This window comes from Ruditapes philippinarum, unplaced genomic scaffold, assembly GCF_026571515.1.
Source record: "Ruditapes philippinarum isolate M1 unplaced genomic scaffold, ASM2657151v2 ctg2433_1_1_1_1, whole genome shotgun sequence".
Taxonomy (NCBI): domain Eukaryota; kingdom Metazoa; phylum Mollusca; class Bivalvia; order Venerida; family Veneridae; genus Ruditapes; species Ruditapes philippinarum.
The window spans coordinates 8,566-36,095 of record NW_026862936.1 but is presented as its reverse complement, the minus strand read 5'-3'; the positions used below and the strand labels follow the sequence as shown (position 1 = coordinate 36,095).

General features: G+C 31.1%; 2 protein-coding genes across 2 annotated transcripts; both read right to left on the bottom strand.

Annotated features, from left to right (window-relative positions):
* Positions 1-5,829: 5,829 nt before the first annotated feature.
* LOC132720655 (uncharacterized) lies at positions 5,830-13,423 on the bottom strand. The gene is made up of 6 exons (XM_060704823.1): positions 13,351-13,423; positions 10,856-11,326; positions 10,520-10,564; positions 8,777-9,256; positions 8,039-8,075; positions 5,830-6,700 (listed from the first exon to the last, which is right to left on the bottom strand). Exons 1-6 carry the CDS (start codon positions 13,355-13,357, stop codon positions 5,830-5,832), a joined length of 1,911 nt encoding a protein of 636 aa, XP_060560806.1. The 5' UTR covers positions 13,358-13,423.
* Positions 13,424-13,596: 173 nt separating this feature from the next.
* LOC132720653 (uncharacterized) lies at positions 13,597-26,439 on the bottom strand. Its single transcript, XM_060704822.1, has 3 exons — positions 26,313-26,439; positions 14,111-14,793; positions 13,597-13,601 (listed from the first exon to the last, which is right to left on the bottom strand). Exons 2-3 carry the CDS (start codon positions 14,790-14,792, stop codon positions 13,597-13,599), a joined length of 687 nt encoding a protein of 228 aa, XP_060560805.1. The 5' UTR covers position 14,793; positions 26,313-26,439.
* Positions 26,440-27,530: the final 1,091 nt, after the last annotated feature.

Genomic DNA, 27,530 nt, shown 5'->3' with positions numbered 1-27,530 from the left:
GTAACCTGAGCTGTTTATAGTAATCAGTACCTTTCTGTTGTTGAAAATGTATATCATACAACCGTCATTACTCACTGCAATGGCAATAAACTCACCCGAAAGACATTCTTCCAAAACACTGTAAAAAGAATAATTCGAAACAATTTCTTCTTTATAAAGAGTTTCAATAAATTCACCATCAATTGAATAAATATAGACAGAATCTTGGTCTAAAAGATAAAGTTTGTCACTGTGACATGTTAATGACCTCAAATTTTGAGAAATGCTCACTGACCTTATCAGTGACATATCTTCTTTAACATCGACAAAGAAAAGAACACTCTTACATGTTTCACCAAAAGGAACATAATTAAAACCAACACCAACAAGAACATTATTATTGCTAATATAACACGAATCTACTCCACCATAATAATTTTCTAATGCTACCTTGCTGATAGCATAAAAATGTTTGTCCAATTTTGTAACTGTGGTGGTTCCATCTAAATTATAAACCAAAAGAATAACTCCTGTAGGTGAGATAGAAACGCTCTTCAATCGGATTCGTTTTTCCACGCGACCATTTTCAACCAAAATACCACACTTCCTAATACCTACAACGAATCTCAAGTCACCAATCTGTGTTGCATCGAGTTTGGGTTTTCCTTCTGGTAATACATTCGTACTGAAAAAAATGTAGATAATCGAGACGTATTATAATAGATATTTATTCTGACTAATATATCATTTCAACTGAACTAATGTGTAAAGTAGAGTTGTTTTGGACAGCTTGGTGTTGGAAGAAATTCATATTGCGCGGATACAACCGTATGCGGACAAAAATGTGTAAATATGTCAACGTATCTTTAGCATTAACCTTTGAAAAAATTGAACAGGGCGTCATTACTTTAATATTTATTTACATAACTTATAACTATAAGATATTAACAATATAATTGGCTGTCTTTATTTACACGTAAATTTTGTTAAGAGACCGCTTTTAAACTGCTCTGTCTTTGTTAAATTTATACTTTACAGTACACAAACAATTTCAAAACACTTCACGTGTAAGCTGAAGCTTAATGTTTATTCTTTTAACTAGAAATACTCGTATTATTATAAAGTAAATCGGTTGACCGTAGTCGTTATCACAATGATATAATGTAAGAGGCGGACCTAAAGTAAATGAAAACGATGTTAAAATAGTAATTGTTTACTCCTCTTTTACAAAATGCGCGTGACAGTATATTAATCATAGTATTCTATAAAATTTTATCTTTATCATGGTTTGATGATTTATATTTTCCTACTCTTGGGGGCATCATGATTTGGCTTTGTCCGTCAGTGTTTCCGTTCACATGTTGTGTCGCATGTAGCTTAAAAGTATTCGACATAGTGTCATGAACGTTTACAGCAATGTTGGTCAGCATGTGTAGTTGAGTTACATTTGATTGGCGTGCGGATTAAATCAGTTTTAAAGAGTTATTGCCCTTAAATAAGTAATTTCTTTTGCAATTTTAAACTATTGTCACGTGTAGATATAAATGTTTGTCCTAGAGTCATACAACGTTACGGAAATGTTAGTCAGCATGTGCTGTTGTTCAACTTGGGGTTCGCTTGTATTTTTATTCAGATTTATAGAGCAATTGCTCCCTATTTAGTCAGAAAACGCTCCCACGAGTTGTGTCACACGTACCCCTCAATGTGCTTGAACTGAGCACATGGGGCTTCGCGTGTGTATGCTTTCATTTTTGTTAGAGTAATTGCCCATGAGTTAGTACAAATTAGAAATTTCCAACTTGTGTCAAAATGTTTTGAACTGGAGTCATTAAATTGTTTAGGAATGTTGATCGGCAGGTGAAGTTTATTCACTTGGATGTCTGCTTGTGGATTTATTCAGTATTTCTAGAGTTATTGCCCATTACTCAGTAAAGAATTTACAATTTTAAACTTGTTCTTGCGTAACTCAAAAGGTATTTGACTTACAGTCATGAAATTTATAAAAGACTCTTGGACAGCATGTGTAGTGATGTACCTTGAGGTTTGCTTGGTTTGTTTTCTTTAAAGCACACTTTATGATATAAAATTTAGATTCGAAATTTGTTATTTTAAATTAAGATGGTTACATTGAAAAATTGGATGTCGTTTTAATGCCCAAGCCAATAAGGTGTTGAAGATGTCATGAAGAGTCTTCCACGTCTATACCTCTGTCGTATTGTTCTGCTGTAAGTCAGAACATTTGAATGTGGGTGTTTCTGTGTCCTATGGACACATTGCTAGTTGGCACTGGCGTTTGTCTTTTGAAATTAAAAGTAAAATTGTCAATGTATACATGTAAATTTATTTTTACTACAAGTAGTTTTTCATTTCGTAATCTACTTGCACATGCACCTTGACTTGTGTATTGCTCCCGTTGTATTTTTAGTTAGGGTTCGTCACATCAACATTTTAGCGTCTATCCAGGTAATTCTAGGACAATAAGCGTAAATGTGCCTTTGTCCTATTGTACTTTTGAAGTGGAGCGATTCAAGAGAAAACATCGGACTCCAATATCTTTTTTGTGAAATATCCACCACCAACTTTTCTAACGTACACGTGTTTAGTTTTGGTAAAATTGCCACATCAGAATTCACAAATAACTTCTTCTCATTACTATTAATTTATTCTTATCGGACGTAGTTGATCTTCTCTTTCTTATCAGGGCCAAAAATAATCTAAATAAAAAGTGGCATAACTTTGCAAAATATAGCTTAAGGATTATCTATTTTTTGATATTGAAAAACACGATGATAGTGAACTAGAAAACCGAGTTGTTTCAGAAAAATGATGACTCTAACCTAAAACCTGTATTTAATATCACAATGACCATTGATCTTTTGACTTCAAAATAAAGCCTGGTTGAACTCATCAAGGTGTATTCACAAATTATTAGTATAGAAGTTAAGTGCCATAAACAAAAACTTAACCAAAAAAATTAACCAACACTGATGCTGACGAGTACGTCATGAAAATAACTTTACTTTTTTTTCTTCGAAAAATGGAGCTGAAAATGGTGGATAGCGACGAACATAGAGGGGCTCACTGTCTAATCCTCGAGCTTTGCCTAGTTTGAAACATTCGAAATTGTCAATAAAAAACAATCACTATCATTCGTAATTTAATGAATATGGAAAAATGTTAATGCAAATTGAAGGCTTCGTTAAATCTTTGTCTCGTTCAAAGTAGAAGTGATGTAAAATAATTTAACCAGGAAAATCTGATATGCATAGTTTGATAGCGTATTTTAAACGTCATACGTATAAATATGTGCTGTGTAATAGTTGCTACTTATTTAAGTGCAGGTAAGTTAGAATTAATATAAATCAAAACTGGCAACTGCTATTTATTCTATATTAAATCGATTTGTTTTCTATGCAGTTTCTAGGTTATATAGATTACATAACCTGAAAGTGTTAAGTTAAAGAGATCTTGGTGTGTTTTATAACAGTGCATGGTATAGAGATTATACCGACAGGAACATAATCACGAAGGCCGTAGGTTTAAATGATAATTTACAAACAACGAAACGATATAACGTGGAGATTACACTCAAAACAAAGTTCTTTTTTCAATACGGCACGACAATGTATTTTCGGACTACATAATTGTTTACGGTTTAATGGCTGATCCAGACGGCTGAAAATGATACGTCGATATTTTTTCTGTTTGCGCAAATCTTTTGAGAATTAAATTTTGAACGTTTTGTGTCTATATTCATTATCATACATTTGTTGTAAAGTTGGATTCCAAGTACAACAGGTTATATAATCATAATGTTGCATAAAATTACCCATTAAGTATAGCATATATAATCTTCATATATATTTTCGCAGAAATATTAAGGGTTTAAACTTTTACTTAGATTTAAGTTTATTTAAAGGTTTTATGATAATGAATATGTAAATTGTTTTATATACATTTCATTCTTATCATTCACTAGTTTAATGTTGATGATGTTATTAAGTAACTTTTGAGAACTTATTGATACACTCTTTAAAAGTAACTTAGCATGGCCTAAGGCTCTTTATATACAATATATAAAGAATGGTTCTTTTTTTCACTTATACTGGCCTTTAAACTTAGTGAGATACATCTTGTTCATTTAGCATTTACATATGTTTATAAATATGTTTAGTTGATATTAGTTACTAGTTTTATTGTAACAAATATTTTGTAAATCATTATTATTTCAATAATCATGGTCAACATTCTCCATGAATCATTATCTATTTTAGTATAATTATGTTAAGCCCTAATGAGCTCTAATTGGCTAAAATTCCTTACCAAATCAGAGTGTTTCTGCATTTTACTGGTTCCATTAACGTTCTGGTTGCGGGTACATAAATACAGGCGCTCTGCAGAACTTTGGCATTCTGCTGCTAATTTTTTGAAAAAGTCACATCTGTAAAAGCTCTCTAAGGTTAATAAATGAATTATTTATTAATTTATTTTAGGCACTTTTGCATATAAATGAACCTTAGAGATTATCGTAATTCACTGAAACATTTTTTGATAATTTGTAAGTAATTTCTTTTAACAGAATTAATTAAGATTAATTAATATCTTCTCTTTGGTTTAAGTTGTTGCCAACCTGAATTATTATATCTTTATTTTTGTTGATATTGATTAAAACAGAGCTTGCCTTTATTCAGATTTATTAGTTTAAGACACAGCATCATAATAATAAGGTTATTTTTCATATTTTCAGTTATTATATTTTTAACAACTTTCAACTTGTTTAAATCTTCTATTCGACTAGTTATTCTGATTTTCACATGTTTGGTTAAATAAGAACAGTTTTATTAAAGTGATTATTGTAAACTAATTTAGCTTTAAGTAACTTTTAGTTAAGTGTAAATAAAAACTTGGTTCATTAAAAGCTTAGTTGATTTAATTTACTCAACCACTTCCATTTGCATTCAGGGGTTGGTGTCATCCTGACGATTAGATTTATTGCATTACAGAGTCCTCCTGAGCAAAGTAAGAACATCAAAAAGTAAATATTAGGTAATAAGTAACTGCATTCAATTTATAGAAAACAAAAAGCCTATTAATTTTTTAACACCACAGCAATGGTGTCAGAAGTGGGATCGAGGTCTGCTTCTATTTTTAGAAACGATAATTTATATATTTTTGTCACTACAATACAATCAGGAAAATATTTTTATAAATAGCTTAACACGACAATACTTTAAAGAAAAATAAGTAGATAACTTTGTCCATTATTTTTCAAAAAAAGTTTAACAATAACAAGTGAAACTGTGTTTTGATTATGTCAGCAGTAATAGAACTATCTGTTATGTTCGCTTTATACATACAAATATGCACTTGAGTGCTGCACTTTAGTAACGAATATGCGAAGTATACGGAAAAGCGTATTGTTGTGAAATAACGCGCCAAACTTGCATTCTTTGATTACATACAAAACAATATTAGAATAAACTATATATCAAAGAGTCACTTAATCATTATTTACTGTTTTAACACTTTATAGAATATATAGCAATTAACACATTAAAAAAACTACTGGTGCAAATTGAACTTTTCAGTTATTGTCGTCATGTAATTAACTGAAATACTAGAAGTCAGACTTTAAAAGAAAGCTTTGTTTATTCTTATAAGTATCTAGCTAACAATTTGGACATTAACATGATATAATAAATCATATATGAAGTAAAGCAATGTTCATTTTAAAAAAGCACTTCAAAGTAACTAGCTATCAATTTGGTCATCAACATTTTACATGTATAATAATAGAAATTAAATAAATTTTCAAATATCAATCATGTTTGTAACTTGTATTTGAAAATATCAACGTAGTTCTAAAACTGTTAGTATATTAGAATTCCCTGCTAACATAATTGCATGTTTGACACAATCATATTGCATCGTAGAATAATCAATATCACTTTCGAATTGTAAAATAACTCTGCAAGACCTTGAACAAGGATGAACTTGTACAATCTTTTTCTGATTACTTCCTTTTTGAATTTCACCAAATATAAAGACATTATCATGAAAACCTACACATAAACGTATCTGATTTCCTATTAATACACCTTCAATATCAGGAATGTCTAACATGAATAAATTGTTTCCTAAGTTGTCGATACTAATAAGTTTTTTCGCATCGGTCATAATAAATATCATACTTCCGTCATTCCTCACTGCAATATCAATGAATTCGAGCATTGTGTGTCTTGACTCATAAAGATCTTTTAGAAAATCACCATCAGTTGAATAAACATACACTGAATATTTGTCTATAACATAAAGTTTGTCATCATAACAGGCTAATGAGTAGCATTTGTGAGATATGCTGCGTGAATTGATCAGTGACATATCTTTTTTGATATTAACAAACAGTAGCTGATCCTGGTTCAATATAACAGCAATATCTTTCCCAGTGTAACATACACATGAACGCAACACTCCATTACCTATTTGCAAGGTACTGATTACTTTAAAATCTATGTTCAGTTTTATAAGTTTACCTGAATACTCAATTAACAAAATTTCTCCTGAAGGTAAGATAGAAAAACTGATAATCCTACAACGATTAGAGGAGAATATCTTAGAACGAGAAATTCTATATTCCCGAAAACCTTTTACAGACCTTAGATTATTTTCATCAACAGTTGCACCAGCTTGTGTAGAGTTTCCTTCCGGTAATACGTCCAAACTGAAAGATATATAAAAAAACTATATACAGTACAAGACTTCGCATACGGAACAAATGAACTTCAAAATTCAATTTTTGCTTTTCATATATTTACAGTTTAACTTATCAATAGACACCATTGCAAAAAAGATTACAAAAATATATCTTATGAAGATTTATAAAAGACATTTGCACACAAGAAGCCGTACATATACCTATTGTTGTTATCACGAACATTAGTAAGAAAGACAAAATGGATAAATACATTTACGGAAAGACTGTACGATATGTCTTTTAAGGCTTGACTTAACATAGTTATAAAAAACTTTGATTCTAGTTACAGATTCTAATTATGAAATAACAACGGCCTTAGAGGTGTGTATCGGCTATTTAACACCGGTTTGGAGTTTTGACGCGCAGGAATTGACCACGAAGGCCGTAGGCCTGAGTGGTTAATTTTGTCGCATCAAAACGACAAAACTGGTGTTAAATAGCCGATATACACCTCTAATGCCGATGTTATTTCGATTCTAACACGATCAAATAAGACAAATCACTTAATGTTATTTTTCAAGCGGAAATAACTTCCGGTGCCGATTTTCGTGTAATGCTGTTCGATTTTCGCACCCTACTACTGCGAGGATATAGACATTATTAAACAAAAGAAATAATAGGAAAAAAAACGTTATTTTATCAAGTTTTCAACAATAAAATCTTACGTCGTATTGTGTTTACATCAGTGCCCCATTTATCATTCTTGTATGTATGAAATAACGTCAGCTTGTTTATGAATGAGTTGTTTACTTAGGTTGACGTCATTACGCTGCTTACGGATTGGCGCCGTTTTTCAAAATATTTATTAAATGATATGGATCTAATATGTGGCGTTAGTGTATGTGAGATATTATTTCGGTATTCTATGAAAAGAAAACATTATACGAACTGAAAATATCGATAAAAATGCTTTTTATTGTTGCTTTAAAATGCCTTGTAAACTATACAATCGAGGGTGAAAACATAACAGCGCATATACAAGTAGTCCCTAACCGGTGTTTATTGGCAGTTTAATACCAGTTTTTTCCTTCTTTGTCTATAGTGGCAAAATCACGTGAGTGTTAGAATATTGTGCATATCAAGCAATGAAATGTATTACAAATATCTAAGTAGAACAGACAGAAATGAGGTAGAGCATGTCGATAAACATTAATGCTGCCATGATTGATTTTAAATTGTATTCCTTTATAACACTAAATTATGCTCAATATTCTATATTAATAAACATTTAAGCATTCAGTTTTGAAATTGTCAAATCAATAAACATAAACAAAAAAGTTAAAATATTTAAATAACATTATTTACCTCATGTTGTCAGTCTGTACTTCACAATCAATTGTATCTGTAAAAAAATATATGAACCCATGTATAAGATTGGTCGCTTGCTTTGATTTGAGTCAATCTCGCGTCTCTAAATGATTTATTTGCGTTCTTAGAAAAACGTCATACTGCCTTTACAAATAAAGTTGATAATTCATACGCAAATTTAATAACAAAAGTGCTAAATCTCTATATTAGTTTTCTTAATTTCGATCTGAATTATGATTAAATATAAATAATGGAAGATCTACAACCGTCAATTTAGCTAAACTCGTAGAGAATTTGACTGTGAATCGTAAAAAACGGGTTCGATTCCCGAATTATGCAGGTCACTTTGTGACTGATTACGAAACTTTGTCTGCAATGTTTTGCACCGTACCTCTGTTTTACCATGAACAAAAGTAATAGCAAGCCCTTTGGAAAGCCATTTCACCTGTTTGACAGCCTGCCAAGAAATGATGCGGTGCCTGAACTATGCTCTAATAAATTCAAACATACTACCATTAAACTTACACATATACATGTACAAAAAATACATTTACGGAGAAATAAAAAAAATTAAAAAAATACATCTTAAATGGATCATTAAAATTAAAATTGTAAAATAGTATTTAGTTATAGTCTAAAACTGAGCTAAAGAAGAATAGCATATAATAGTTCATATAAATATATAAATACTTATATCCAAATGAAAAATATATGGCATTATTGCTTGCAAATTACCTTTGCTTCTTTTCTCGCTCTCGTTGACAGAGCTGCTTGTCAATTTTACAGTATGTGCCAAGAGTTGATGTGGTGGCATATGTGATTGAATCCTTTCGAATACCTTTGATTCTATTGTAATGATAACGGCTATCTGATTTATCTTAACAGCTGCATACAATCTGTCTAACTGGCTAAACCACCTATGCGCTTCAGCATGGTTAAACTTCACTCCACACAATGACTTGATGATTATTACAGGATGCTGCGAAAGATTTACAAACTTCAGCTCGCTTGGATCGGAGATAACGACAAAATTGTCTTCTCCATCGCTGAGGTCGTACAAGGGCAACAACTCAAATGAAAGGCTTGTTTTTCCACTTCCAGTTGGTCCAATGATAGCCACCATACTCTGATCTATGAACAGTCGTTTAGCAATTTCTTTTGCTTGATTGTCAACTTCCTTTGGTATGTATGCTTCTTTGAAAGTCTTTGCCATAGCTGCAAACATATATTTCAGGTCATAAATATACTAAACGTTTTCAGTAATTTCCTTTTCAAGGGAATAGCTCAGAAAGTATTAGAGAGATTCCAATGAAACTTAAAATATCAATGACTATAATTTAAAATCTTATATATTAATTTAAATATTCTCACCTTATGTACTTATGTGCATGTGCAGGTATAGTATTCATCATGATTTGGAACTTAAGTCCAAACTCATAGCTCTCACTTTTGAAAAATGCCATTGTGTCATCCCTGATGTGGGGGACATTGGTAACTCCGTTACAAATTCGTATTCAAATTAATAAAATATTAATAAATATTTTATATATATTTACATTAAGAGTTCATTTGCGCCTTGATTTGGAATATTTTGATTAGTATTTTGTAAATAATAATATTTTAATTTGGTGCAATTTTATGTTAAAAGTCTTTGATGAATGGAAAGGTTTTGTACCAGACATGAAACAGACCATATATTAGATCATGGAGATACGAGTCTGGGTTTCGTGCATGACGAGACATCTAATTATGGTTAACATTTGTGCCACATATTCTGTAGTTTTTTCTTTTCTTTTTAAAAACAAAAAAGTCCATTGATGGATAAAACATATTCTCAGTCAAGCAATATTGACTCTTTGGCGCCAAGTGTGACCTTTGTGAATGCAGTCTTGTTGTTTCGCATTACACGTTGCCTTTTCATTGCGATCATTTGTATCAGGTTATTATTAAATCCATTGATTAATGGCTGTGTTATGGTATCGGACATGAAGTGTAAAGGACGGACGGATATTTATCCCGAGTTGACGTGATGTTGTCTTCTCTTTGATCATCTATGATTTCAGAAACGTAATAAATTACGTTTTTTCACCTATAAGCGTCATTTTTAAGTACCTTAAGTACAAGTCTGAACGGAATGAATAAGAATAGTCATCCCATAATGTCACTTGAGTCAGTAATGACAGAGAGACGGACAGTCAGACTGACTAATTAACTCATTTTATGTCCCCATTTTACCCAACAGGCGGGAAACAATCAAGGTGGCATAGTTGTTAATGTGTTTACCTCAAGACTTCGTTTATTTGAAAATTACAAAAAGTGTCACTATCAAATAAATTCTACTTTTTCTTTATAAAACAGTTTTTACAAAAGGTTCATGTAAAACCTTTTATTTCTTTATTTTATTGTTTTATAATTACAACTTTTCCAAGTAAGACACAAAATGTTATGTGATTTCTATTGTTTATAGAATAAACTTACCTAGTAAATTCCTGTGTATGGTATCATCTACAACAAGACGTTTATCTGAAACATTCCAGAATGGCAAAATAACATTTTTATGTATAAATATGACATAAGTAGATATATTAGAACATATGCACCGTCTGATATGTTATGTATACCCTTGTGATTTAGACATAAATATGAAATACAGGGAAACGGTATATTCACAGCTCAGTTTTAACAAAAATATTTCATTTATTTAATTAAGGGCTTGGACAATATGATAGTTGCTTATATCCCGGAAAAGGCAAAATATTATAAAAATATGTATGAGAATGAAAGTAAGGAATGCGAATATGGGAAAAGCTTTACCGACTATATTGCTTGAATCAATTTCAACAACAGAGGATGTGCATAACATCTCATGATCTCTGTGATCTTTCGCTTCTTCAAGGTGTCTTTTGTTTGCCACAATCACGATATCGATACGGTCGTCATCCTTTTCTTGAGTTGCGCTGAGCATTTCGTCGATTTCGACAATCATTGCTTCATATTTTCTTTCATCATATTTTAACCTTCCAAATGGCTCGTTAAACAGAACAAGTTTAGCGTTCTCAGAGGTGATCAATCTCCACTCAGATGGGTCATTAATTTCTAAGCATTGATCAATGCATTGGTAGATTCCTTTTATTGCAGCATAAGCACATTTGTAATTCAGATCGTTATTGTTTCCCGTGACGATAACACGGTGGTTTTCATTTAGCTGCTTGGTTATAAGCAAAATATGGTGTCGATAAGACTCAGAACCACTAAAAGGCTTATTATAACCCTTTTTGAACTTATCTGAAATATTTCAAATTTCACGTGTTTCAATACAATTGATTTGTACAATTTTATAGAGAGATACATATTATTGCTTGATAATTAAATTCCTTACACGATAAAGGTTTGACTTTCAACAAAATTTTAGGTTTTTCAAGTAAATATAATCATTATTTTCGCGGTGAAATGTAAGGTAACTTTACAATTTTTTTCTTCAAAGAGAATAACTTGATTGCAATGCGAGGATGATATGATATCATATGAAATTAATATATAAACCATCATATGTTATTTTTGTTATTATGTTATTTGTACAAATGTAAAGGTAAATCTTAACAAAAGGTTGTAATGCTTTACAAAATCAATAGATGCTATGAAAGTCTTTTTTTGCTAGTAAATTAACTGGTTGCATCACCGCTTGCTTTGGAAATCACTTATTATTATGAAAAGTCAATTGCTTTAGAAAGTCAATGGTCGCGGTGGAAAGTCAAGAGTTGCGTTAAAATACAACTATTGCTATTGAAGCCCCTGGTTGCTATATAAGTAAATGAATGCAAAAAAGTCAGTATAGTTGCTTTGCAATAAATTGGTTGGTATGGAAAGATAATTGTTACTATAGAAAGTCGCTGCTTCCAGTAAATCACGTGTTGCTAAAGAAAGTTTACAGTTTTTACTGAAAGTTAGTGGTTGCTATGGAAGTCACTGTTTTCTATAGAAGTCATTAGTTCTATTCAAAATCACTTTTTGCTATGGGAAGTTACTGGTTGTTTTGGAAATACTTCGATACTAGCTACGGAAGTTATTTGTTGCGATGAAATGTCAATGGTTATTATGGAAGTTACTGATTTATTTAGAGTAAATGATTGCTATGTAGGTCACTTGTTGCTTTTGAAAGGCAACGATTGTTATAGAAGCGACCGGTTGCTATGGAATGACAATGGTTCTAAGTAAGTCACTGATGTATTGCATTGGTGGTAAATGATTTCTGTGTTGGTCACTTCTTGTTTTGAAAAGGCAACCGTACTATAGAAGTGGCCAGTTGCTATGGGAAGTCGAAGGTTGCTGTTAGTGTCACCGGTTACTATGTAAGTCACTGAATGCGATTGTTAAAGAGGAGTAACCGTATTAGGAATGTCGATGACTTCTGTGGAAGTCACTGTTTGCTACAGAAAGTCAATGACTGTTATTTAAATCAATGGTCGCTATGAAAGTCACTTGTTGGTATACATATTCGGAAAATCATAACCTTGCTTCGCAACTGTGGAGGCGTTTTAATTCTCATGGGTATAGTTTAAAAAAAACTTGGTAGAGGTTAACAATAAAATATTTCATGCTTTAGCTTTTGTTAGTTTTAACTGTATACATACATGGCTATATTTTGAACAAATTTAGACGAGACAATGTTTTCTGCAAAAAAGCCTTCTGTGGTTTTAGAGAGGAAGAAGCTTTTTTTTATATACATCTAAAGAAAAGCCTTGACCCCAGGATAATGATCAATATAAATATTTGAACATTTTTCGTTGTGAACTATACAATGTTTCAAGCAGAAAATCAAAGCTTAGGTCTTCATGCTTTAAGAGAGGGTATTTTTTAAAAAGTTATACACATAAATGAAATATTTTAATAAAAACTTGATATAAATCTACTAGACAATAGTTCATGCTTTATGTCAAAGCTCTTGTTGTGTTAGAGAAAAAGCTTTGTAGTTTCAAGTTGTAGAATGTTTTAGAATAATTAAACAGTAAGGCATGATCATCTTTGGCAGATGTTAAATGTAGTAAAAATATTTAAATATTTTAATATAAGTCGTATACTTGTAAAACCCTAGATAATTTCCATCGATATTGGCCAAATAATATATGAGGAAAAAAACGCTTGAAAACAAACTGACGACGGACGATGATTGGTGCCGGAAAAATGTTAACAACAAAAGCTTAAATTCGTGCCCAAGCGTGCTAAATCTGCCTTTTTTCAAATTTCAAACTGATATTTCGCCATCATTTTTATGTAATACATTAAAATAAAAAGAAAGTGTGTACACTAACCTTCCATATTTTCGATCCTACTGTCATAAACATTTAAAGCCTTTGTAGCAACGCCTGAAATTGTTCAAAAAAAGACAATTAGCAATAACCTTAAACATTTAAGATGTGAAGTTATCATTTCTGTAAATTACGCTTCTCCATAATTAGCTTCAATCTACCTAGGTACTAATCTTATTGTGAATAATGCTTCGGGCGAAATTAAGTAGGAACATTTTGTTAGAAGTTTAGAGTTATCAATTTAGTGCATTACACTGTTAATCAATCATAACAATGATTCATATACTCATGAAGTAATTTCATCTGATAGCATTTTCGAGTTATGCCTAGGAAGAATTGAGGTTGATATATTGTGCACTGCACTCCCTTAGGGAATAGATCCATCTATAAACTTGATTATCTAACGTGTCCATTTTTTCCTCTGGACAAACACAAAAACGTCAGAAAAATAAAATGAAAATAAGTCTAACATTTCTAGCTATGCTCTTGACAAAAACACATTAAGGGTAGAATTATAATTATTGTGCACTGTACTGTTCTTAACGATCCTTCTACCTATTAAGTTAAAAACATATGGGACTGGAGGGCGGGAAGACGTTTACTAAAAACGTTTTCTTCTATGCCGCCTTTTCTGTGGAAGAAACAAATCAGCTGAGAACACTTTTGTGTTGAAAGCATATATATTTATGATAAATAGAAAACACACTAGTAGTAAGTAAGTTAATTGAACGTTTAGGAATATCAGTTCCTAAAAAACAAATACCTGAGCGTCCCTGTGTTTTCCTGGATGCTTTTAGAAGTATAGTTTTTGATTTTGCAGACGTAGCCCCAACATTTCGTATCTTTGAGCTTTGTTTTTTTAATTCCTCCTCCAGTTTCTTGTTTTGTAAACTGAGTTGTATATACAAGACTTTGTGCCATGTTCGTAAAACATCTCCAAGATTCGGCATATTTTCTGTTAAAGACTTCTTAATTTCTTCTTCTATCGAACTTTTTTCAGGAGCTCCAGCGCATTCCGCAAGCTTTAAGACTGCCCTTTTGAGATTTTCCCACAACAAATCAAACTGTTCTGCTTCAATACACTCAGTGCCTGAAATATGCTGCAGGTCGTTACGAGTAGTTGTAATTTCATCGATACAACGTATTTCACTACAATCGAGCTCAGTCTTAAATAAACCTCTCAATAAGGCTGATAATAACGTAATGTCCCATGTCTGAATATCTACGATCCCGTCAGACGGAAAAATGTGATCACACTGATCGGTGCTGATTTTGTTACGGCTTTTCAATGTATCAATATCTTGTTTGCGAAACACAAGGTAGTCTTTTAAAGTTGTGTATTGGGTGTTTTTATCTTGTTTTGCCTTACTGATAAAAAGGCCACGCAATGGCTTCGGACAAATGTTTATTACAAATGTTACCAATCGGTAGTACCTGTCAGACATTCTGAAAAAAGAAACACCAGCAAATTAAAACAATTTTAAGATATGTCGAAGGAAAGAGTCTAGTTTGTTGTGCAAACATGTAATTGTTGATCTTAACTTTATTATATTGTATATACATTTTGAGGTCCATACAATGTAATACTATATCATATTCTTACCGTATGTGACAAGAATAAAGTAACTGAAAAAGAAATCTTAATTTAATTAAGTGTTAAATTTTATCATCGATGGGATAAATGTATTTTTCGATATACCTGTATCGGTGCTTAGTGTAAGCAGAATAGTCTTTTTCTATCCACGTAATTACTAACAACAGGGCGAAATGTGCAAAATAGCTTTTACTGCGATAGTCACACAGTAGAAATAGGGTTATTTATTATATACTACAAACCCACTCATTAAGTGTACTAGTTTTTATATTTTTATTTGCATCTTGAATCGTTTTACTTTTATTTAAATGTCAGTACATTTTTCTCATGATTTATTTTCTTGAAATACTTTTGTTAATCTGGAGGCATGCAGTTTAAATCCTTTGTATACAAGGTCATTCTGAAAAAAATATATATATCTTAACCTGGTTTGTTACATTTAATTTACCTAAGTGTTTAAATGAATATAGACGTATACATTTTATAAACCAAAATATCCTGTTATCTTTATCAGTGACAAATTTTAAACATTACGTGCAAAAACATTTATTTATTATTATTTATAGTAATATTTGTTTTGAACACAATCACTTTAGTGTATAGAGAAATTAAATCAATACAGAAATCTAAGGATTTTGAGGTAACTGATTTTAGTGCATGTAGTCACATGATCATCAAAAACATTGAATATGTAAGTAGTCACACGTTTACAGGAAAATTGATACACAAAGACTTATATGAATTATAAAGCTGACTCAACGTACAAAAGTTTAATTGATATTGACTGGATTCTTTATTCTCCGTAAAATGTTTTTAAATTACAAAGTTATTGAAATATACTATTATATATCTGTATTGATTTTATGTTCATATGTATGTGAACGTAATTGATATACTTGCATGGTTTGAGCTTATGAAAATGCGTTTACGAGATATTATGTATTCTTTTACACTGCGCAGACGGTTCTCGGTCTATAACATAGCAATTTTGAACATACTGTCTATGCTCGTTTAAACAGTCGTTTATGTTGATAAACCATGTCAGTACAAACCTGTACCTTTTTTATTTTATTTACGTCCCCGTATCTGCTGTATAGCTTAACCACAATTATTTCACAAAGTATTAAACAATTTGAAAGAAAATAATGTAATCAATAAAAGGTAAAAGTGATATTGCGAAATCTCAAAAATGATAAAATCGCTGCGTATGCAAAATTGTAACAAGCACTTAAATAGAAGTGCGTATTTTTTAAAATACAGGAGTGTTTAGTTGCTGAGTCACACAATGTCGTATCGTTGCGATTTTGCCACGAAAATGCGAAAAATATGGAATCGAAAAGACACACAAAATAACAAAAGAAAAGGCATGCAATAAATTGTATTTTAATAACTTTTTTTTTTCTTAATTTATACAAATGTATATTATCTTGTTACAACCCAATGAATACATTAATACAACATATTCACATAGAGATATGTGCGAATATGACGAGTGTTTATAATAAATATATTTAACTTACAATTATATGCACATAATTTTAGGGGATAAATATAGTTGAGAGTTCAAAATTGAAATCCTGGTTTCAAAGCTGGATATATGGCATACATTTTTGTTACAATTAGAAAATAACTCAATAAAATGAATTTAAACATAGATAATAGTACCCCTTTAGATGTTGTCTGTATAAATCTACAAACTTTGGACAAAGACATATGAAATGGTACACATCCTCCAAATCTAAAACATTACAGCACTGGCAATATCTAAAAGTTCAAGAGGAATGTTATTAATGGCATAACTTTCAGTTTGTTTTCTGAGGGGATGAACAGATAATATCTTAATCTCACAAAAAATAATAATACTATTCTTAACTCGCATGGTAAAATGTTAAGATAATGTACCTAACAAAGACATAACTTAAATTGTAATTAAAAAAAAAATCAAAAGAAATTTGATCTATACATAGATGATATGTCTTTGATTTGCATGAAAGATCGAAATATATTTCACTGAGTGGACACCAGATGCAATATTTTAATGAAGGTGAAAATATAATAGCTGGTGTCCGCAAATGAAATATCTTTCAATATAACAGCAAAACAAATACATTTTCTATTTATTCTCATGCTATGAATTGGTTTTAAGTCATTGTTTGCCGCGTAACGTCATGCGTTCTTCTTCGTGACGTCATCACATCATGACACCACCAAACAATGCTGCAATTTTGTTCTGTAAATTTTCTAGATTTTTGTTATATTTCTCACAAAATGTATGCAGTTATTCACTTGCTTCTAAAGAAGCAAAAGTTATATGTTATATGTCGTAATTTATTCCAGTGGATAATTCTATTTATATATGAAATATTAGTTTCATTCGTATTTAAATACTGGTCGGAGAGATAACTCTGACGCATAGATAACTCCGACACTTTATAAATACAATTGTTATAACTTTGTTTTTCAACAAACAAGCACATGGTCACCTAAAAGTATAGGAACAGGACAGAATGGGGTGATTTTTTTATAATTTGGTAAACTTTTAATGTTTTTCAAATAACCTAAACTTTTCGTAGGCAAAACTGCTTCAAATTACTAAATTACAATAAGGTAGATAGAATTGTATTGACCACAGGCCACTGACTTGGGAAAGATTTTTGAAAAATTGTTTGAATATTCACAAAAATAGATAAATCATATAAGATGTAAAAATAAATTATTGATGCAGATTTTCAGTCATTTTTTCCTTAGAAAATTAAGTGTCGACTTTATCTACTGTTGTGGGGTAAAAAGACCATGTTTTGTATACCATATTCAGGACCTTAAAGAAGTACCAGATTCCATTTTCATACATTATTTTTGTAGTGTAATGTAAAGTCTTTGATCTGAACTTTGTATAGGTGGTTCATTATTAAGATATTAATACACGGCAGAGTAGGGCCGGAAGGTGATAATCGGCCCGCAAAATGATTACTGGCCCTGAGGGCTTCATCCCGAGGGCATTATTCATTTCAGGGCCGATTATCACATTCCGGCCCTACTCTGCCGTATATTAATGTTTTTAATACACTTGGTAGATCTAATTGTAGCATTGTTTAAAAAAACATATACTTTGAAGTTCTTTCGATGAAATTCTTGTCTACACTTTTACTGTTCTGTACAGAGTTGATTACTGTTTGTGTGTTCAAATCGGTAGAATCTACATCATTTTTTTTTTCGAAATAAATTTGTCGTATTATTTCTTCAAATTTCAGTAGTAACAAAAATGTGTTTATACGAAATACGCTTAAGCTCTCATAATAAAATAAACATTCGGAACTGCCTCGGCTTTTATCTATCCGAAGACTAACGGAAAGGGTCGAGTAGTTGCGATTGTAAAATAAAGCGATTCGTGCTGATAACCTACTTTCTACGTGACACTCATAATCAGTTGAAATCATAGGCAATCGACTTTGGATCGAAGTTGATTATATGTCACGACATCAAAATAGTGAAAAGGAGACTCTCCAAAGAACGTCTAACATGCAAAATTGAAAATATTTTGCATGCTTTGTTACCCGAAATACATATCAACATTTTTAAATTATGTCGGTAGGATGTAATGGCAGATTTAAGTAGAATCTCAAAAAGAAGTATTGACTGCGTTATTTCCCTTTGCCCTAGTTAATAACCCTTACATCTTATTTGTTTAACAGAAAATGATGAAAATACTTGAAATTACCCTAAATCGCGTTTTTTTCATGTTTAAACATGGCCTGTCATATAAATTTTAAGAAAAATTGTTGTTTTGTAGATTTTTTTATTTTTTTCATTAACCCATTACTTCATGAGCATTTTGTGAAAAATGGCTGTTTTCATTGAAAAGTCTCCCGTTACAAGTTCAAATTGCTATAATACTATTAAAACTGCTTCAACACTAATCAAACTTGGCACAAATGTTGACTGGACCATTGCCCTTTCAACAACATGCTCAGGCTTAAATTTTCTGTTACCATGGCAACGAGGGGACATCTCAAAATTGCCAAAAATCACTATTTTTCGTTGATTTTTTCCATCAAAATTGATTTCAAAGTGCTGCAATTTCTCAATGGATTGAGATAGAGTCAAATGCTTTTCAGCGTTGGTTACACGTTACCTTATGATCAATCTGAGGTCATTTACAGCCTCTCACAAGTCCACAATTTTCTTGGCGATGAGGGGGACTCCACCCCCTTCAAACCCCTCAAACAGAAGGGGGCACATTCCCCTTCTGGCAACCCCCTGATGTATCTTTTGGTTGGGGGGGGGGGGGGCGCGCCGAAAAAGAGGTCACTTTTTTAACAACATTTCTCAAACAAAAACAAGTGTTTGGGGCCTAATTAAGGCAATTTTTCATCATTTGAGACAACAAAAGGGCGGGGGGGGGGTGAAAAAGGCGGTAAAAGGCGTGTATATGAAGTAATGGGTTAAGATAAACAATCGTATTTTGTTATTTTATTTCTTAAAGTTTTTTTCTTTTTCATTTCCATTCTAGTTTTTCTTATTTTTATTATATCATCATAACAACGGACAAAATAAGTATCGTAAATGAAAAGGAAAAGCATGGAAACTCAGGTGAATTTCAAATCGAAGCTATATCAACAACACTACAACAACAACAACAAAGGAATGGGAAATCCAAATTAATTTTTTGAACATCATCATTATTGAAGCCTACGGAAATATTGAAAAGTAAGTGCAATTTTTTGCAGGTACTGTAAATGCATATAAAACTTAAAGGCACTCCACTGAGGTTTTTCGACATGACGGGACTGGAAATATTTTTTTGAGATTATTACTCTATTTGATGTAGATCTATACTTATAACTTATGTGCAAAATATCAGATCATTAGCTCTTTCCGTTTTTCCAAAATAATTATTATAATAGTGAAAAAATGACCCAAAATTGAAAAGCGTTTAAACGTTTAAGCGTTCACTCGAATCGGACAGAGTAAAGCACAAACATATGATATTCAATGTATTTCTTGTATATTTCTTAGTTATATTTTATTTATGTTTCTGTTATAAGTGCTCATGTTGATCTATGTGAAAAAATTAAAATTTTATAATTTTAGGCTTATTAACCTCAGTGGAGTTCCTTTAACGCAGGCATTGTTACATGTATACTTGATAAATTATTAGTTTTACGTATATAGTTCAGGATTTTCTGAAATTCTTTTGTTTAATTTCTAACCCAGATAACCTAGTCTGATTCGCCTCATTTAACGTGTTGGTTGCAATTCATACAAAAAAAGAAAAGCATTGATGCAATGCATCATAGGGCGTCCGAGCAAGAAATACAGCAAGTGAAGATGAACTAGTAGACATATGGTGACAAGATATTCTTATAAACTTTTCAATGGTTAATTGGTTTTTACCAGAATTGTATATCGTTTATGAATGGGTTGACGAAAGACATTGTTCATTATGAACTTTGGTAGGCATGCTAGATATTAGAATATTACTTGTTTTTTTTCCACATGAACTTGAAATTTTATCAATATTAACAATAATATCCATAATTTACAGGATAATGATAAGATATCCAAAATATACTCCCATATATATAGTATAAGTTAATTTATACTTTATATGGGTATTTACGGATGTTGTCATTGATATTGGTGATTTCATACAATTTCAAGTTCATGTGGTATTCTTTTTGGAACATACAAAATAGTTGTCAAAATCAAACGGGAAATCAGGGTCGATTTTTGAAAAAGAGACTTGAACAGGGAGAAGGTTCTTTAGTATACTAGACCTATTGACGATGGAAAGAATGTGAAAGGTGCAATCAGAGCCATAAAAAAGAAAACCGGAAAGAACCTACGGAAAAGACTTTTACAAAATGATAATACTATGATATAACAATTCGTAAAAAGTCGTATACTTAAATTTTTTCTATAAATTTATAACGAATACAATTAATTGTTTGAATATGTTTCCATTTTATTTCCTTTAAAATTCTCCAGTTTGTTATTTATTACCATAAATTGTGCGCGACACGGAATGCCGTTTCGTTAAACTAAAACTACTAACAGATTTTTGAACTTTCACAAAGTTCAGGTCATCATTCTATATATAGCTTTAGGATACATGTACAACAATAACATACATAATAAACCACTGTGTACTACAAAATGATTAATAAAAAAAACCCCGAAAAGCGCGATTAATTGACGGAAAAAAGTATTTCATTCGAATATGTTTGCATTGCTAAATTCTCCAGTTCGCTAATCATTGTACATATCTCGACATTTCATTTTCTAAAATCCAAATCGGAATGATCGGCTATTATGACCGACTAAAATGCCCGAGAAATTACAATTTCCCTTTCACACAATCTGATTTCATTCCATAAGGGGCATCGCGCTTCGGCGCGGACGCTATTTAATTTTAAGACATTTTTCAAAACGTTTTGTTTTATTGAATGAGTTATTGTCATTACATACCTATACCCCTTCACCCCTTCATGACCCTAATCTGCCTAATTCCATTCTCCTGATTTAAGGATTACAATAAGAATTTCACAACAACGTATTTGTTAACAAAAGAACACCTGTTAATATCTGTGGTTAAATCTTTAAAAAGCATGTTATTCATACACAATGTAAAAAGTGACAGTAGGGTTCAATTTACTTGTATTGTCAAAGTCAATACCCTTTTAGTCAATAATAACAGGTTTTGTTTTAATTTAAAGACCGACGCTAACGTTAGAAGACAATGAGCCCATAAGATTGTATTTGTTTTACATGAAAACAATCGGCAGAAAAGAATGCCCAAGGTTGTCAAAGTATTAAATGTCTTTTTAATGTATTATTTACTAATAATTACCCTCCGCGGTTTCTGTTTGATGAACAATTAACTATGATAAGTGGGGGAATGCCTAATGGTTAAATTACTCGATATGTTAGGCATTGAACACATATTTGAAATCATTAATATGGTTCACAACATCAATTGTCATTTCATTTATCAGTTTATAATTTGCTAGGGTATTTTATAATTTTTATTCAATATCATTGATATTAGAACGATATTAATTGGTTATTATGTACTTTTTTATTTTTGTTTCCCTCTTGGAGTTTCAGACAAAAACAAAAACTGTACGTCACCTCAAAACAAGTTGTTTCTGTAAGCATACCTATTTTGCCATTTTTTTTTTCATTTACATATACGAGGGTTTATCCAAATATATGCGAACCGTCTTTGTTGCGTAAAATATATTTGAGATATTGATTTGAAATTCTTATACTGCTCAGAAGAATTAAAAACAAATAAACATGTTCTTAGCTTCTTATATTACGACAATTTTTAATTTTACATATCCGCGACAGCGGCGCACTCCAAAAAGTTATTGTCGTCAACGTCATAATAACGTACAATTTTTGCTTCAACGTTATGCAGTCAATGACCGTTTCTGCTTCTCAAAGTAATGTCCGTTTTCCAGTCCATCACTATATCTTTAATGTCACTTAAACACGTATGATCGTGACATTTTTCAAATGTTTTTGTATGTGTCATTGCCAAAATACAACAAAACTTTATGATCGCGCGTTTTTCTAATGTCTGCGTGTCCATCATTTTCCCGTTGTTAACAATATCGGCGTCAAGCATTTCTAGCAATATCAACAAAAATTAACGGACATGACGTCCACAATTAGAAATAAAACTTAAATGACATCCTGGAGGAAACATGCAATGTTTAGCCGGTTTTCTAAGTAAATTGTTTTTGTTTTTAGCAAAAAATATACGATGACTGAGTTTTCTTTTCTACCGTGCGCCGGGAGCCGTGTATGTTCTTATTTGAAAGCAATATAAAAAAAATTATCGTTTTTTGGCAGTTAACTGTTTCCTTTTAAAAATTTTTGATAATATTTACAAGGTATTCGATAAAAAATTATTACATTTTAAAAATTTTTCACGACATTTTGAAAAGGTAAGAAAATTTTTTGATAAACCCCCCGTATATGCCCTTTTTCCCGTAAAAAAACTAATGTCAAGTTATGATTTTTTTTGTATTCTAGAATTCTTCCTATGGAGGACTATTTCTCAAGATTTGATATTTTTTAGTCATTTTAGAAAACACTAGAATGAAGAGAAAAACTAACGTTCTTTCCTTAAAAGTGAACATTTGTTGCACTGTATTTAATAGTGACAGAAAGGAAAATTGTTCCACTCATAATTTTGTTTTACTTTTTACTGAATATATTAAAAACTTAAAAACGATGCATTTTATATGATTTTTATTTAGAGTTATTTAAAAGGAAACATGTAGTAAAACGTTAGTTCTTTTAATTAATGTATACTATACGCCTTAAAATGAGAATAATTAATTGGCTGTTTTATCGTTATGATTACACTATCTAAATAATTGAATTGACTTATACATGTTATAGAGATCTGGTGAATGCTTAGCTCTATTAATTTTAATTTTGATAGTGTACTAAGATTTTAGAAATATTTCACTTTATCACCATCACTATAAATGCCTAAAAATGAGTTCATTTTAATTTCTATATTGAAAATTTGTTTTTTAATGTGCAGTTTTTTATGACTGTACGAATTTGAAATCATGGTATTCATTTAATTGTTAATTACTATGTACAAAGAATACGAATTATCGTGAATTTTCTGGAAACATGTAAGGCATGGTTTTATTACGTAAAACATTGAAAATGCGTTCCATTTATATTAGGAAATGGTTTTATGAAAATGATGTGAATTACGATAGTATCTACTTTGAATCATGTTTGCAAATTGTTTGGTTTACACTGACATTTGATTAGAAAGCAGTTTCATGTACGTTTAATGAAAGTTGAAGTTATGTAATTTATGTTTTATTAACAGTGGATTCAAACGTATCTTGGGAAGTCATGGCTGCTTAGTTGAATCCTATTTACATGATTTAGTCCAGTTATTCAATTACAATTGTCTGTAGTCTGCATGGATATTTTGTCTTTAGAAATGTCTCATGGAGGTGATGAAAATATCATAAACATACCAGAACACTCGTTTTGCTCAAGCTATCTGTGCCAAGAACCAAAATGCACCGACGACCGCTGAAATTATCTTTAAAAAATTGTGTCACTGTGTTTTCCCTAGTCGCAAAAATAGTTCTCAAGAGTGAAATTTTTAAGAACACAATGTGATCCGGGAGTTGTGCAAGGTTGCCGATATTGACAAGACCAGAAGAACTCCTAGTCATCCGTTGGGACATTGAATGCTCGAGAGCATCAACGAAGCTCTTTTAGATATGTTTGGGAAATTTGAGGATGACAAGAAGGCATATTGGAAGTCACATGTTCCCGCTCTTGTCCATGCTTATTATTCTACTCTTCATTCTTAATCTGGTTAGTCTGCCTACTTTGTCATGTTAACACGCCGCCCAAGGCTAGTTATCAATGTGTTTCTCGGATAAAAAAAAATAGACAAAGCTCCTGTCAGTGACAACCCTTATGTCACTTGTCTCCAGAACAGGCTCAAAGTTGTTTACTTATATATTCTGTTGCAATCCGAGAGGGCAAGAAAGAAGGCAAGAAACATATAAGGTATTATGACCCCCGTGTTAGAGAAGCGAAATTGAAGCCCGGAGACCTAGTTATAGTCCAAAATGCAGATTTAAGACGAAAATATAAACTTGCTTATAGAGTGTGATGTTCACAGGTAAATAAGCATAATGCTTATATCATGTATCTTTCCATTGACCATTTCTGTATTTCTGCGCTGTATTTATGCGCTTCGATAGATCTAGTTTCTTTGTTTTAGCAAGACATTTTTGGTTCTCTTTATTTATCAAAATGTCAAGGCGTTTGTTTATGTCCTTTACAGGCATAAATTGCTATTCTTTTATGAAAGAAGGATCAAACGACTAATTTATCACAAACAATGGCACACAAACAATGGCACAGGTATTAAATTTTCAAAATTTATTTAAATAATGGATCCGCGACACTACGAATAACAGAAATTAAGTAATTTAATACATTATTTGTAGTCTTTGTTTGCGAAATCAATATCTGCAGTAATAGTATACATTTGTACATATCAGGCAATTTAAATGTCCGACTGTTGCGAGCATAGTCTCTGATAAGCAGTCTTGTGTATTCACATTAATATAACAATTTAAAAAAAAACACACACACAAAGGCGCATGGTCACTCTATTCAGAAAGAATTTATAATGATATTATCTACATTCATTGGTCGATGGGCATATTTACATTAAAAAAACGTAAACTTGAAGATTTAAAAAGATCAAACAATTTAACACCGTTACTTTTATTAACATTGTAGACCGAAATAGACTCGTTTAGTTGTAAAGCCAATATCATCTGTGCATATATTTAAAATATAATTAATAAATCAAATCACTTTTCTTTTCAATCCTATTGTTTTATGTGTCCAGTGACAAAACATCTCTTATTTGTTTATATTTACGAAAATCAAAAGAGTGTGCTGCAGGAGAGCCCTCAACCAATATATAATTGTCATAATTGTATAAATATTACATATACACACATATATATATATATATATATATTATATATATATATATATATATATATACTTGATCATATGTACTTGATCATAATCTTTAAATCACAAAATGATAAATATATATAGTCAGTTTTGTCTGATGTGAAATAAAAACGATGAGTAAGTTTTTGAATAAGAATGGAATTAAACATAGATAAATGTTTGTGTGCCCCCCTTCCCCCCCCCCCTGATACAGATAAATAAAACTTATTTTGAGTAGGTCGCCTTAATGATATTTTTATGATACTTGACTATTGTTGCATCTGGAACAAGGCAACTACTATGTGCTCTAACTACCATTTCTTAACCTCACATAATCAATATCTTTTCCTCTTAAACAAATGATATAAGTGATAAATGAAGCTTTCATTATCGCGAAGTATTTTACTTATAAATTGTGATATTTATACAAATAATATTTAACCTTCTTACTCAAACATTTGTCAAATCAAATTCAGTGATCATGATAATTTTATGTAATACAATATGTTACTTAGAACACTAGAAATTAACATCATTTGAATATTTTTTCCTTTCATAAAAATTGTTGTTAATATTCAATAACATGTATATTAGATTGTATCCATTCAATTTTGTGATTTTTTTCTTCATTTAAATTATCATGAATGATTGAGTAAGTGCACAAGTGGCTTTAATTTTTAACTTTTCTGCCAGGATAATAGAATTATAATGTATCCGAGTGCTAGAGATCCTTGTATTCAGGATTCGTACTCAACTATTTTCTCTTTTACAAACCGATCAGGTAATAACATGGTTTATAATCAAATTATAAGGCACTCAATTAATTTCAACTTACCTGCAAATACTGTCCTAATTATGTTTAATAATTATGTAAACCCAATATTAACTGATCACTAATTTAAATACGAAAGTTTACAAAATCGTCGATAAAATATGTTTCCTCTCCATTAACTAGTTTGTCACTAAAGCGGTAGTCAATTTAAACCAAATATATTATTTGTTTACCAGTTTGTTTCCCGAGATCCGATACGCCCGGTCTTCAAAATTGTATTTAGATGTCACTCCGGTACGGAATAAGACAAAGCCCGTTGTATTCAAGAAAGTAGTTCCGTGCAAGATTTTTTATATATTAAATACATGAATATATATTTTTTGTAATTGTGTACATGATTTGCAATTTATTTGTGTATCTTTGCAGGACTGTATAAAAAGTTTCATAAAGAACTATGCGCCAGAATACACCCCAGTTATTATTTGGATTATTTTTAAAGTGATTATACAAATTAAAAGCTGATCAAAAGGTCCAAGGGCTAATGTATTTTTATGTGTGTCAAATTCAGTTAGATCATAGTATTGTTGATATTAAGTGTTTTAGTCACCGGGTATGCTGTATCCACAATTTAATCTTAGAATTTATAGATTTACAATAGGATGCATAGGGTGAAATTCTGGGCCGTCTCCTAGATTTACTACTGTAACAATCGATATACTGGTCAATATATATATGATTTAATGTTTATCTAATTTAAGTTTATCAGTACCACTTATTAGGAACAAAATATCAAAACTCAAGACAGTATATTCCTTTCCCATTTCCCTCTATGTTTGATACGTTAACCTAATCCCAATTATGTCCTCTACATCCCGCAGTACTAGAAATTAGCCGGATTAAATAATTATAATATTCTAATTATAATAAATATTTTGTTTCTTACAAACGACTGCTTTGGTAGAGGGGAAAAATAATGAAATAGAAAAATTATCGAAAGGATTTTTTTCAACAAATATACAAAAAATGTTAACATAGCTTTGAACAACCCATTTTTTGGCATTTTGTTAGTTTACGAAAATGTTAAAATTTAACAACTGTTAAGATAATTTGCTGTTAAAGTTAACAATAGTTTTGAACAACTGGACCAATATATACAGGCCTATAATAGAAAAAGAACGAAAGAAATGTTTAGTACTAAATATGGCATTCTAACCCATTCAATCGAGTGCATTATATAACACGAGATTTGCACGGAATAAAAATAAAAGTAGTCTAGGCTAG

What these genes read in the sequence shown, in the direction of transcription:
- LOC132720655 (XM_060704823.1), bottom strand. An exon ending in TGATTCAAGCAATATAGTCG is followed by an intron (nt 10,565 to 10,855) that starts GTAAAGCTTTTC and finishes GGAATGTTTCAG; the next exon opens with ATAAACGTCTTGTTGTAGAT. An exon ending in CATACACAGGAATTTACTAG is followed by an intron (nt 9,257 to 10,519) that starts GTAAGTTTATTC and finishes ATATGTTTGCAG; the next exon opens with CTATGGCAAAGACTTTCAAA.
- LOC132720653 (XM_060704822.1), bottom strand. Translation starts at nt 14,792, where the DNA reads ATGTCTGACAGGTACTACCGATTGGTAACATTTGTAATAAACATTTGT.